Here is an 11,450-nt window from a genome sequence, read left to right as displayed (position 1 = left end):
ATTACTTATGTGATTTTTCAAGAAAACTATTGCTGGATTTATGAGATTGCCCTTTGTATCCACCATTTTTGAACCTTGAAAAAGTTTGAAGACAAGAAAAATGAGTTTATTATCGAATTTGTGGTTGATGTTCAAATTGATTATTGGGGTATGTGAAGTTGTACTTGAATTTTGCGTTTGATTGGTATGAATTTTGCTAGTTTAATTTTGTATCCGCCATCGTTGAAGCTTAAAAAAAATTGAAAACAAAAAAAAAATGAGTTTGTTGAATTCATGATTGATGTCTAAATTGATTATTGGAGTTTTCTGATGATGTTGTAAAGTTGTGCCTGAAATTTGAGTTTCTTGATTTGGTTGTTTGATGAAGGAATAATTGGTGTTTCTTGAATTGTTGTTCCTTGAATTGGTTGTTTCTTGAATTGGTAATATGCTTTAAGTTTGAAGTAGATAGAAAAGGGAGATGAGGGGAGAGGTGGGATAGTTTGAAGAAGATAGAAAGGGGGAAGGATATACTTTTTAATTTTTTTTTAAAAATATATAAAAATAAAGTGTGGGGGATTAATTTTTTTTTAGAAAAATTGAACTTCTTACATGGTAATGACGTGGCTCCAACGTGGCGTTGATGTGTTGGCGAGTGTAACACACTCTCCGTTGTGGGAGTGGTATTAAGTCTTGAAGGGTGAAAATAATTCACTTTAAAGATGTTATGGGGATAAATAAACAGAAGCTAAGTTTAAGTGCTAAAGAGAGTTTCGAAGATAAGTTCAAGGAAAAAAGATCTCTTTTCTCTATAAAAGAAACCCATTCCGCCAAAAGAAAAAAATATTACAAAACTACAACAAATAGAATTTAACCTTAATTTTGATATTTTATTTTTAGCAAGTTAATCTTTTATTTTAAAAAATACAAAAAAGAGAGTCATGTTTTGAATATAAATAATGAATCCTTTTCCATTCCTAACAAGATTTTTTTTTATAAAAATATTTTTTCTATTAATTTATATTTTAGTAATAAATAAGCTAATAAATATAGCATTTCTCTTAACAATTAGGTTGCATTTTAATTATATTTTTTATTTTTATTAATGTAAAAAGAATAGATAATATTTTTATAGTCATATTTTAGTTTTATCTTTGAAAAACTAAAACAAAATAAATAACAAGACCCAAAAAAGAAGAGTCTGAATTAGTACCAATAAAAGATTGTCTCTTCACTTTTAGCGAAAGTTGCAAAAGAGGACAAGGATAATTAGTTTGTAACTTTGTATCCTATTGCAAATAAGGTAAATAATTCATTCGCAAAAGGGCCTAATTTACCGTTCAAATTTGAACAAGGGCGTATTCACGTATATTTTCTTTTGGGTGCACGAGCATTCATTGAACCTAAACTATATATTACTTTATAAAAGTTTCTTAGAAATGACAATATCAATAGTGTAAATTATCTGAACAAAGTTAAATATGTTATCATTTCAAACATTTTTATATTTCGTACAACTTCATCCGTGATTCATACACTGAACTCGCTAAATAACTGTTATTTTCATCAATTAAAATCTGTATTCACAAATATGAACTTCAAAAATAAGTTCAAATCAATTTATGAACAACAAAAATGAAGTTCAAACTATTTGAAAAAGTTATAAACAAACATAAAAAAAGATGAAGATAGAAGAATCAAGCCTACTAAATTTGTAGTGTGTCCTTAAGAAAATTATATCCTCTAAGGATAGAATGATTTACTCTAGCAAAATAATGGTACTTCAAATTTCACTGAAGTTCGAACTCACTCAACAACATCAAATCACACTTGAGCATTTGTAAGAAAGGAGGAGTTTTTAACTTCGAAGCAATGATTCTGAAAAATTGTAGTGTCTCGAATCGTTCGGACTATTTGAGGGGGCTGAGGTGAGAACAAACCAAATAAAATGTTGAGAGGTGTTTGTGTTGGATTTTGCATTTGCAAACCTCTCAGTCACAAACCACTAGTTCAAATAGTGAACTAAAGGGTCGTGTCCTTCATTGTATTTTATCTTAAAAGATAGATTCTCGATTATTTGACAAAGGCGAAGTTGAAGCTGAGTGACCGACACGAAATAAAATGCTGAGAGGTGTTTGTGTTGGATTTTGCATTTGAAAACCTCTCAGTCGCAAACCACTCCACAAATCAATAATTCAAATAGTGAACTAAAGGGTCGCGTCCTTCATTGTATTTTATCTTAAAAGATAGATTCTCAGTTATTTGACAAAGCCGAAGTTGAAGCTGAGTGACCGACACCAAATAAAATGTTGAGAGCTGTTTGTGTTGGATTTTGCATTTGCAAACCTCTCAGTTATTTGTCAAAGTCGAAGTTGAAGCTGATTGACGAATGATGGTGTGAGACTTGACTTCTTACCTCGCTAATATAATGGAGTAATGCTTCTACTTTTAAGCACAAGAAAAATCCTTTCTCCCAACAGTGTGGGAGAAATAGATTTTTCATAAAGTGAAAGTACATTTTACTTCTCCATTTTTCATTCGCATGTCAACGCTAGAACCCAACCATAACCGCGTACCATACATATCCGATAACACAAAGACTTCCTTATCTCAAAGTCAAAAAAGGTATCTTTTTTCCGATATGTTTCCCAATTTATTGGCATGCAAACCATTGGAAGATTGAGTTTCAATGGGATAAGTCTTAAGTCAAAATCACATACAGCGAGCGAATAAATTAAATTTTTAAATAAATTAATGTGATCAAAGCCAATACAGAAATTTCATTAAAATCATCGTTACATTAGACAAAAGCGAAACAGAATTGGGTACAACACTCGAAAACATAGAGGACCTCAATGAAATGATACAATATTTTGGAGTTTTTTGATCAAGGAATAACAGCACACTTATTGCCAAGACTATGGACATTATTTAGCTTAATTATATTAATGGCAGTTGTAATAATCATAAGCAACAAACCAATGAAAGAAGCAATAATAGCTCCTTCACCATGACTACAAAATGTTTGAAATTTATCACAAATTTTGTTCCATCTTGCATGAGAGTTGCCATCTTTACCAAGTTGTCCCATAAAAGCTGCTGAGCTTGCTCCACTAGAGACTAATGCCACATTTACCTACCACACAATGAGATTAATTGATCCATTAATTGAACAATGAGTAATTAACTAACTAGTGGTTAATTAATTGATTAGTTACCAAGTCTAGGATTCCAATCACATAAAATCTTAGTCCCTTATAATCGTATTTTCTTCCAATAAAACAAGATGCCAACATGAGAAGGTTATGGAGACTGCATAGTCCATTTGCTATAACAAAGAACCTGCATCCACAAATTAATTGTTTAGGGGTATATTTGAGAAAAAAGATAATATTGGGGGCTTCTATGGGTATATAAGTTAACCAAAGTGCTCGAGCACCACGATTATATATATAAAAGATAGTTAGAAGAAAGAGCTTACACAAAAGCTGGAGTATGCTGGAACTTAGCATTAAGTGTGGCCTGAATTGGAGTGGTACCAATAGTGGCAACAACTATAGTTTTTTCTTGCTTGTTAAGTGCCATAACTAATGTTGCTGAAATTGTTGCACCAAATGTCAATAACCTCAACAATGGCATCACCCAATCACAGTAATCCTTAGACTTAGTAATGTTGTAATTTTCCACTACTACTGCTGTTTTTTGTCCATTTCCTTCTTGAGCCATTTTGTGTGTTTTAATCCTATCCAATAGACAGTTGATTCCTTTATATATAGAGGGGGCAATTAGTGTTTCTTTTTTTATTGTACATTTTCTTTGTCATCAAATTAGGTTAATCAGTGGGTGGGAAAAATGAAAGGCTTTTGTGTGCAAGTATGTAACAAGTTTAGACATGATCTCTGAGTAGGTATGTGGTGATTATGAAAGGAAAGCTGGGAGCAAAATCAAGTTTTACACTTGGGCCCTGGTGAAAAATATTCTTCCATTGTACTTTTGTTCAACAAAATATATCTACTTACAAACTTTCTCAACAACACAATCAGCTTTGATTATTCAACAATTTATTAGGCCTTGAGTGGAGGAATATAGAAAAAAAAGTCACTACTTTGAAAAAATGGTTAAATATATTCTTCATCATATTTTGAGATCAAATTAACCCTCGTTGTTATACTTTATAGTTAAATTTATTCTTCTACTTTGAAAAATTAGTTAAATATATCGCTCATTATACTTTGGCATCAAATTTACCCTCGCTATCATACTTCGGGTCCAAATTTACCCTCGTTGTTAATAAAATTTTTACATGTACCCTTCTTTTAATAGAAAGGTCCAAATCAATGTTAAATTGACCATTTTTCTAAAATACAACACACCCTAATCTGACTCGTTCGATCCGACCCACAAAAAATACACAAACAAATATATTCCTCCCTCCCTCAGTTCTGTTGGTCAAATTTTTTCAACTAACAAATATACTTCTCTTTCAACGTACTGCGCTGATAGGATGTTTATAAATGAACAAAAAATAAAACAAAATGAGATAATGCAAAGGCATGAAATTGGAGAAAATGTCTATTACAAACTCTGCTCCTATTCTAATTATGTTCAAATTTCAAAATTTTGTATGCAATTCTATGCGCATCTAGATTCTAGAATCAGTGGATAATTTTTTTGAGCAAATGACACGATAAAAAATTTATGTAGATTTAAATTGTATATAAAGACATAATGAAGAGATGTCAAGATTGACACATTAGACCTCTTAACTGAATCATCCAGACAAATACTAAGTGGGCCTAATCTCCTGAATTTGACTGTTAAATGTCATTTTTCATGAATTTGACTGTTAAATGTCATTTTTCATTAGCTCTGTACTAATGCGGATTCATTCTTCATGAGCTATGCACTGGTACATATCCAATGGCTTAATCTTATTGAAAAAATTTGATCAACAAAATTAAAGAGGATATATTTATTTGTGTCTTTTTTATGGCTCAAGTTAAGTCGGGCGGATTAGAGTAGGGTGTACTTTAATTTTTAAAAAATGAAACACTTGACATTGATTTGAACATTTTTATATCAAAAGAAGACTACATGTGAAAAGTTTCTTAATAATGAAAGTAAATTTAACTCAAAAAGTATGACATGATATATTTAGCCAATTTTTTCGAAGTAAGAGGATAAATTTAGCCTTAAAATACAACATCAAGGATAAATTTAATCCAAAGTGTGATGAAGTATATATTTAATTAATTTTTCCAAGCAAAAGAGTAAATTTGACTTTTTTCCCCCCAAAAAATTCTTATTTATCTTTTCTTTGAGTAACATACCCAAGTTCTCAATCTCAAGAAGAAACCACAGGGCAAAGTAGTTGGACCAAAAGAACTCCCAAAAAAAAGAAAAAAAATTTAATCCTTCACTCTTTTTTGAGACTACTAGGAGAGGCTGAAGGACCATATCATATTCATATTAATCAAGGACAGAATCCAGGATAAGTTTTGTAGGTTCATTTGGAAGATGCATAAAAGCACACTTATTCAGAGCGCACTAAAACTCTAGATCCTGAATTTGCCTCTTAAAGCAAGCCGTTAAAGACATTTCATCGTATATGGTGATATACATAAACATATGGCATATAAGGTACATAATATCATTCTTTAGTTATGACTTTGGGCATATTCACGCCACAAATCTAATGCGTAGTTATCAATTACAGACTCCAAAATAGTCAGCACACTTGGTGTAGAATCAATCACTCCCAAATCATATTCAAAATGTTACACAAAAAAATAGGGATATGGCTGTAGTATTAACACTAAACACTACCATATTTTATATGCAGCGGCTGTCTTTATACTCATCTTTCCAATTGATGCAAGCAAAACTCTCAAACTGTCGTCCACGAACAACAAATTTAACTGACAAGCTATGATGTTGTTGTTACACCGACAACTACATTGCTCACCTAGAAATGTAAAATGGTATCGTTAATGACAAAGTGGAGAAGCTAAGAGTCAAGAAGCCAAGAGGTTAAACATGACGGAACTTACCAACTTGCCACTCTCATCAACAGACATTGGGTTTTGGACAACAACAGTTTGATTTTGCGAACGAGCCTTGGCCTTAAAACAGATACAAACACATTTCAGAAATCAATTTTGCTCAAATTAGAAAATTGCAAGGCAGAAGAACACACAGCAGACTTATGAACTCACAGTTGAAGAGGATGCTGAAGCAGCTGTAACAGTGCCATTAGGAGGGGGCAAAGGTGCATGAGCTCTTCCATCTCCTGCCTGCAAAAAGATGCATATAAAGACACATGAAAACTGAAATTCCTCATCACAATCAGGTGAGCATGCAAAACAGCCTAAGCGATCAATTAGTAACTAAAAAGACCTGACTTTCGCCAAACCTCAACAAACACAGGAGGAATCAATGATTAACAGGTTTACAGTTTCCACATCACTTTTGGCAGCTTTGTTTCCTTACTCACTCACCCACCCTGCCACAATCTGTGATATCAATAACTTCTAAACTTTTGAAGCTAAAGTCAAAATAGGTTTGCATTTAAAAGGCTGGTGATGCTGATACCACAAGCTCGATCAGGATCATAAATCTCTATATAACAATATCATCCCGACTTCCCTTCCAACATAAGCTTCTCCATCAAACTTCACAAGAATTAAACCACTCTGACACTTTCCTTTATGTGAAGTCCTCAAAATGTGCCCATGATTTTCAATTTAATCTACTTGCTTTACAATCCATGATATGAAGTGATGTTAATCGCTTTTAGCTACTGATTCCTTAGGTTCAGACTTTAGTGGAGAAAAAAGAACAAGACACAAGCAGCTTAAACAGAACCCAACCCATCACCCTGAGTTTCAATGTCTCAAGTATAGGCTATTTTGAATGCATTAATTATTCCCTTTTTAGCTCCTTTGATTCCGATCATCCTACTCTCAATATTTAGTAGAAGGCTTAATATTGTGATTGTAATTATTTGCAGCACAGTAAAGCGTAATAAACTTGTCCACACCTGGTGTTTACACCAACCAATGAATGCAAGACACATCTTTCGTACACACATTTTATCCCTTATTTACAGTTATGATATGATATATATTCTTACTTTAAATTGTGATTAAACTATGTCAGTGTGGTAGTTGGTTATTCTCTGATTCTAACAAGGTAGGTAAATATTATATTAATCACTAAATACAGAATATTTTAGGAGCATTATGAGATACGACACATTGAATCCGGTCAATATTTCCCCAAGCTCATGGAAACCTCGTCCAAATCAACCATTATAATAAATTTTATACATAAGATGTCATTCAGATGGCAAACTTTAAAAGGCGATACAACATTAAATAAGTTCAAGCAGAGTAAAATCTGGAAATTATCCTTTCAAGAGAGTCCCCGCTCTGAAGTTAGAAAAAGAGGACTTAATTAATGAACACCCTTTTCTCAGTTTGTATGTGTTTGTTTGGGATAAAGTTACATAAACACTCTTTGTTTAGTAGGGAGCAGATTGAAATAGACAAATTAGCAACAGGAAATAATGAAACATACTGAAATACTGAAAGCATAATCTTAAAATTCATTCTTTTCTTTTGCTTCTCTAATTTTTAGTAACTGTGCAGGTGCATCTGCATAGAAAGACACACTGAACTATATGGACGAAGAATCAGCAAAAATTTCACCAAAGATCAAAAAGAAAAATGAATCATCATACTCACATTAACATTGGTAATATAATGGCATACTGCACATTTAACCGAAGGAGCTCCACATGGATACATCAGCATCATACGGCAGTTCCCGCAGTAGACATGAGCAAACTGGTTAGGACCTGAAGATTGAGAGCAGAATTATATATCATCCAGGGAGTTCTTTGAAACAAAAATGGCACAAGATAAACAGGTAGCGAGAAAACTAAGCTCTATCTAAGGTACAAACCTTCAAACAAAAACAACGCATCTAGTTCTTTACCTTAGAAAATTCTAGTAAAAGATAGAAAATGCAATTTTTTTAGGTACAATCCCCTTAATTCAATCCATCCGAGATAACTATCTCAACTTGGACACCTTTCTTTACAGATTAGCTCTAGTAAAGAGGCCCCTGATTTTGCACATAACGTTAGTGCCCAATTTCCATTGGCACACTACAATGTTTGTCTTATCATGGTCAACCTACAAATCTTGTTAACCCACATTAGTGCCCAGAAAATGATTTTCAATTTTCCCATGTTTGGTTGGTTAAAATGTTTGGAAAACATTTTCTCTAGGAAAACAAGTTCCTTATAAGTGAGTAAAATGACTTCCCTCCTGGAAGTAGGGCAAAACAAGTTGCATAAATGACATTTCAAATTTATTGTCTCCTCCCTACCCATCAAAATCCCCCAACCCCCTCTCTCTTTCATCTCATCCCGCTTCCATAGTATTTTGCTAGATAACATAAAAATGCTCTTGGGATAATATTTTCTTGCTTGCTTACCAAACACTAGAAAATAAATAAGACCCACTTGTTTTCCAAGAAAAAATTATCTAAAACCCACTTTCCATGGAAAACATTTCCCTTCGTACCAAACACACCCCTAGGGGAAAATATAACTCTTGAGTTTGAAAGGAAAGAACACGATTCACTATACACACCCACTTTGATTGCTCGTGTACAGATTCGAGTAATATTTTCTTTAACCCACAAAAGACACATGTAAACAGACTTGGTCAGTGACATATAAGAATGTGTGCATGGAGAAAAATATATACACCAAGTTCTCTCCACTGCCTATAAGTCATAAACTAAGTTCTCTTCGCAATTATAAGTGTGCTGAAAACAAAGCAGATATGACCAATAACTAAAGCTGATGAGCAGATATTACAGCATATCATATATATCTTTCGTGAAATGGCTACTAGTTTACAAAGAGCACCAGTAATATAATAATTTATTATTTTCAATGAACTACCAAAGTAAAGAGATATCAATTATAGTTACACCTATCTATCAGGCAAAACTTATGATTAAATTGAGCCTCGACAGGTAAAAACCTTACACAGAGATAGAATAATGAAACTTTTTGGTGATCCCATGATCATGTGCCACTAAGTCTGGCAAAGACATAAATTTATACAGCCTTTCCTCAAGACAAAAGTTTGAAGGGATCTAAAGTTGCAAATTTAATCTAGGACCACACTCTAAACTCATTACATAGATCGACTAAAAAGACGACCACACTGAAATGTTCACTTATGTAATCTATAGTTACATCACCAAAATAATGTAACTCTACCAACAAAAAAGTTCATGCTATACAAGCATAAAAGCGCTGATATCTCAATTTGAAATCTCATATGATAACTTCTTACAGAGATGTAGGAAAAAGATCTCATATGATAAATGAAAAGAGCCGAAGCTAAAGCTTACATGGAAAGCATCAAAAGCTATATTTCATATTACCCTCAAAGAAATGACACATTGCATTCTAGCAAAGAGACATTAGGTTTTCACAAAACAGACCAATATTAATCTTAGAAATCAACAAAAGGGAAGTTGTAATAAACTGTACCTGGGACAAGGTTCATCGTATGACAACAGGAGCATCTCACACTGGTCGCCCCACGTGGATGCATAAGTAATGTACGGCAGCCTCCACATATCAGTTGAGCCATTTCCATTCCTGAGAAAGGTCAAATTTAAGCAACACCTTCAAGTAACAGATACAACGACAACTACGCCTCAATCCATATCAAGACAAAACATCAACAATAACTATGTCTCAATCCAATAGATCCGTACACCAAGCCTCCCCAAAACCTAGCCCCCATAATGGCTTTATCTTACCATATCATCATTACGCATTACCATTAGATATACTTAAAATGTTTAAATACACTAATTTCCTTTCCTAACAACAATCTTCTAGCAACAACACTTCTCATCAACATCGGAGGCGACCTTAATCCAAACAATTTGCCACAGAAACTTGAAAAGAATGGTCTTGTAACAGCATCAGAATAGAGAAAACAACAGATACCAGGAGGCGGGACAGGGGTGAGTGAATTGCACACTGCACAACAGACATTAGAAGCTCCTCTGGGATAAAGAAGAACCGTCCTACAACCACTGCACGTCAACTGACTCTGCATATCTGCAGAGCAAAACATTAAACAAATAACCATCCCAAGCTCAGAGACTAAATCAAGAACTGATCTTTGAGTTATAATTCTCAAGATTGTAATAAATCTTTTTAAAAGAAGACAAAAAAGATTTCACCTTTCAATATTTTTGAATTTCTGCCAACAAGTTAGGTAAAAATATTCTTCCTGCTTGACAAAATGAAAGAGAACAATAAATAATTTTCTTCAAACTACGCCAAAAAGAATATCAAGCAAGGTTCTTTCACTAATAATTCATCCAATGGTTAAATCTACAATTTTTTTCATGATAAAGACCCATAAATTGCTTAATCAAACTCCATAAAACAATCAAATTACAACCAACACAAATATTTGTAAACAATCTACAAATTCAAGATAACACCATAATTATCCAACCAAATAAAGGAGAAATTTTTGTTACCAGTAAATGAAGAAGAAATCTGAAAGATAGGGTACCCCTTTATTATATATATGTATATATACAGTAAAGGGTACTTGGGAAAATGTCTGAAAATGGGTTGGAATTGAAATGGAAATCTGAGTGAAAATTCCGAAAGAAATTGGGTAATTCAAGATTGACAAAGATTGGTTTAGTTTTTTTTTTATTTTATTTTTTTGATATCTCTTATGCTACATCTTCTTTCTTTGTTTTCTCTATTTTATTGTTTTCTTAATTAATATAATTCTTCTACTCTTCTCTCCCTTAAATTTGGGAATAAATGCTTCTTCTTCTTCTTTTTTTGACATTTGTCAAAATAAAATATTCTTTCGTTTTATTTAGCGTAATATTTTTTTTTAATTCGTTCAAAAATATTATTTTATTATAATTAAAAATAATTTAATACTTAAGAATTTATTTTAGGTAATACGTTTGAAAAGTTTTAATTTTTATTTTAAATCAAAGAATATTATATAAAATAAAATAAAGGGAATGGTAGCTAAATTTGCTTTGAAAAGAAATAAGAAGAGGCTTTTAAAAAGGAATAGACAGATTATTCTTGGAAAATTTTGGCACTTATTCGTCTTTTCAATTAAATTAATCTAAACGCGTAAACTTTTATTTTCTAATTGATCTTTCCACTTTGTTGTCGTAAAAGAAGATTTCTACATAAAAATTAATAAATTAAAAAGAGATAAGGACCGACTTAGGAGATTTTGTCAACGAAATTAAAAATGACAAAACATGTCATGGAACTTGTTTGCCCAATTAATATTGTATTGAATATGTGCCAACTTTTTTTAATTATTGTCAAGTGAATTTTGAACTTTGGGAAAAGTTAAAAGATAGTAAGTGTAATTTGA

At 32.5% G+C, this 11,450-nt stretch overlaps 2 protein-coding genes across 4 annotated transcripts; both read right to left on the bottom strand.

The window, feature by feature from the left end:
- Nucleotides 1–2,736: 2,736 nt before the first annotated feature.
- LOC107861112 (CASP-like protein 1B2) lies at nucleotides 2,737–4,431 on the bottom strand. The gene is made up of 3 exons (XM_016706496.2): nucleotides 3,461–4,431; nucleotides 3,198–3,321; nucleotides 2,737–3,115 (listed from the first exon to the last, which is right to left on the bottom strand). The coding sequence occupies exons 1-3, from the start codon at nucleotides 3,703–3,705 to the stop codon at nucleotides 2,867–2,869; spliced, it is 618 nt and encodes a 205-aa protein (XP_016561982.2). The 5' UTR covers nucleotides 3,706–4,431; the 3' UTR covers nucleotides 2,737–2,866.
- A 1,145-nt stretch (nucleotides 4,432–5,576) lies between these two features.
- LOC107859016 (protein LSD1) lies at nucleotides 5,577–11,225 on the bottom strand. Of its 3 annotated transcripts, none has more exons than XM_016703864.2 (8): nucleotides 10,570–11,225; nucleotides 10,264–10,313; nucleotides 10,025–10,138; nucleotides 9,557–9,667; nucleotides 7,725–7,837; nucleotides 6,195–6,272; nucleotides 6,030–6,101; nucleotides 5,577–5,944 (listed from the first exon to the last, which is right to left on the bottom strand). In XM_016703864.2, the coding sequence occupies exons 3-8, from the start codon at nucleotides 10,134–10,136 to the stop codon at nucleotides 5,906–5,908; spliced, it is 525 nt and encodes a 174-aa protein (XP_016559350.2). In that variant the 5' UTR covers nucleotides 10,137–10,138; nucleotides 10,264–10,313; nucleotides 10,570–11,225; the 3' UTR covers nucleotides 5,577–5,905. The 3 variants fall into 3 exon arrangements, with proteins under 3 accessions (XP_016559350.2, XP_016559351.2, XP_016559352.2); XM_016703865.2 differs by having other exon boundaries at nucleotides 10,545–10,578; XM_016703866.2 differs by lacking the exon at nucleotides 10,264–10,313 and having other exon boundaries at nucleotides 10,570–10,825.
- Between the last annotated feature and the right edge of the window lie 225 nt (nucleotides 11,226–11,450).

This window comes from Capsicum annuum, chromosome 2, assembly GCF_002878395.1.
Source record: "Capsicum annuum cultivar UCD-10X-F1 chromosome 2, UCD10Xv1.1, whole genome shotgun sequence".
NCBI classification, from domain to species: domain Eukaryota; kingdom Viridiplantae; phylum Streptophyta; class Magnoliopsida; order Solanales; family Solanaceae; genus Capsicum; species Capsicum annuum.
Note: the sequence above shows the minus strand (reverse complement) of the source record. Positions and strands in the feature narration are given on the sequence as shown.

What these genes read in the sequence shown, in the direction of transcription:
- LOC107861112 (XM_016706496.2), bottom strand. Translation starts at nt 3,705, where the DNA reads ATGGCTCAAGAAGGAAATGGACAAAAAACAGCAGTAGTAGTGGAAAAT. An exon ending in CAGCATACTCCAGCTTTTGT is followed by an intron (nt 3,322 to 3,460) that starts GTAAGCTCTTTC and finishes TTGTGGATGCAG; the next exon opens with GTTCTTTGTTATAGCAAATG. An exon ending in TGATTGGAATCCTAGACTTG is followed by an intron (nt 3,116 to 3,197) that starts GTAACTAATCAA and finishes ATTGTGTGGTAG; the next exon opens with GTAAATGTGGCATTAGTCTC.
- LOC107859016 (XM_016703864.2), bottom strand. Translation starts at nt 10,136, where the DNA reads ATGCAGAGTCAGTTGACGTGCAGTGGTTGTAGGACGGTTCTTCTTTAT. An exon ending in TACGATGAACCTTGTCCCAG is followed by an intron (nt 7,838 to 9,556) that starts GTACAGTTTATT and finishes CTCAATCTTCAG; the next exon opens with GTCCTAACCAGTTTGCTCAT. An exon ending in ATTATATTACCAATGTTAAT is followed by an intron (nt 6,273 to 7,724) that starts GTGAGTATGATG and finishes ATCTTTTTGCAG; the next exon opens with GCAGGAGATGGAAGAGCTCA.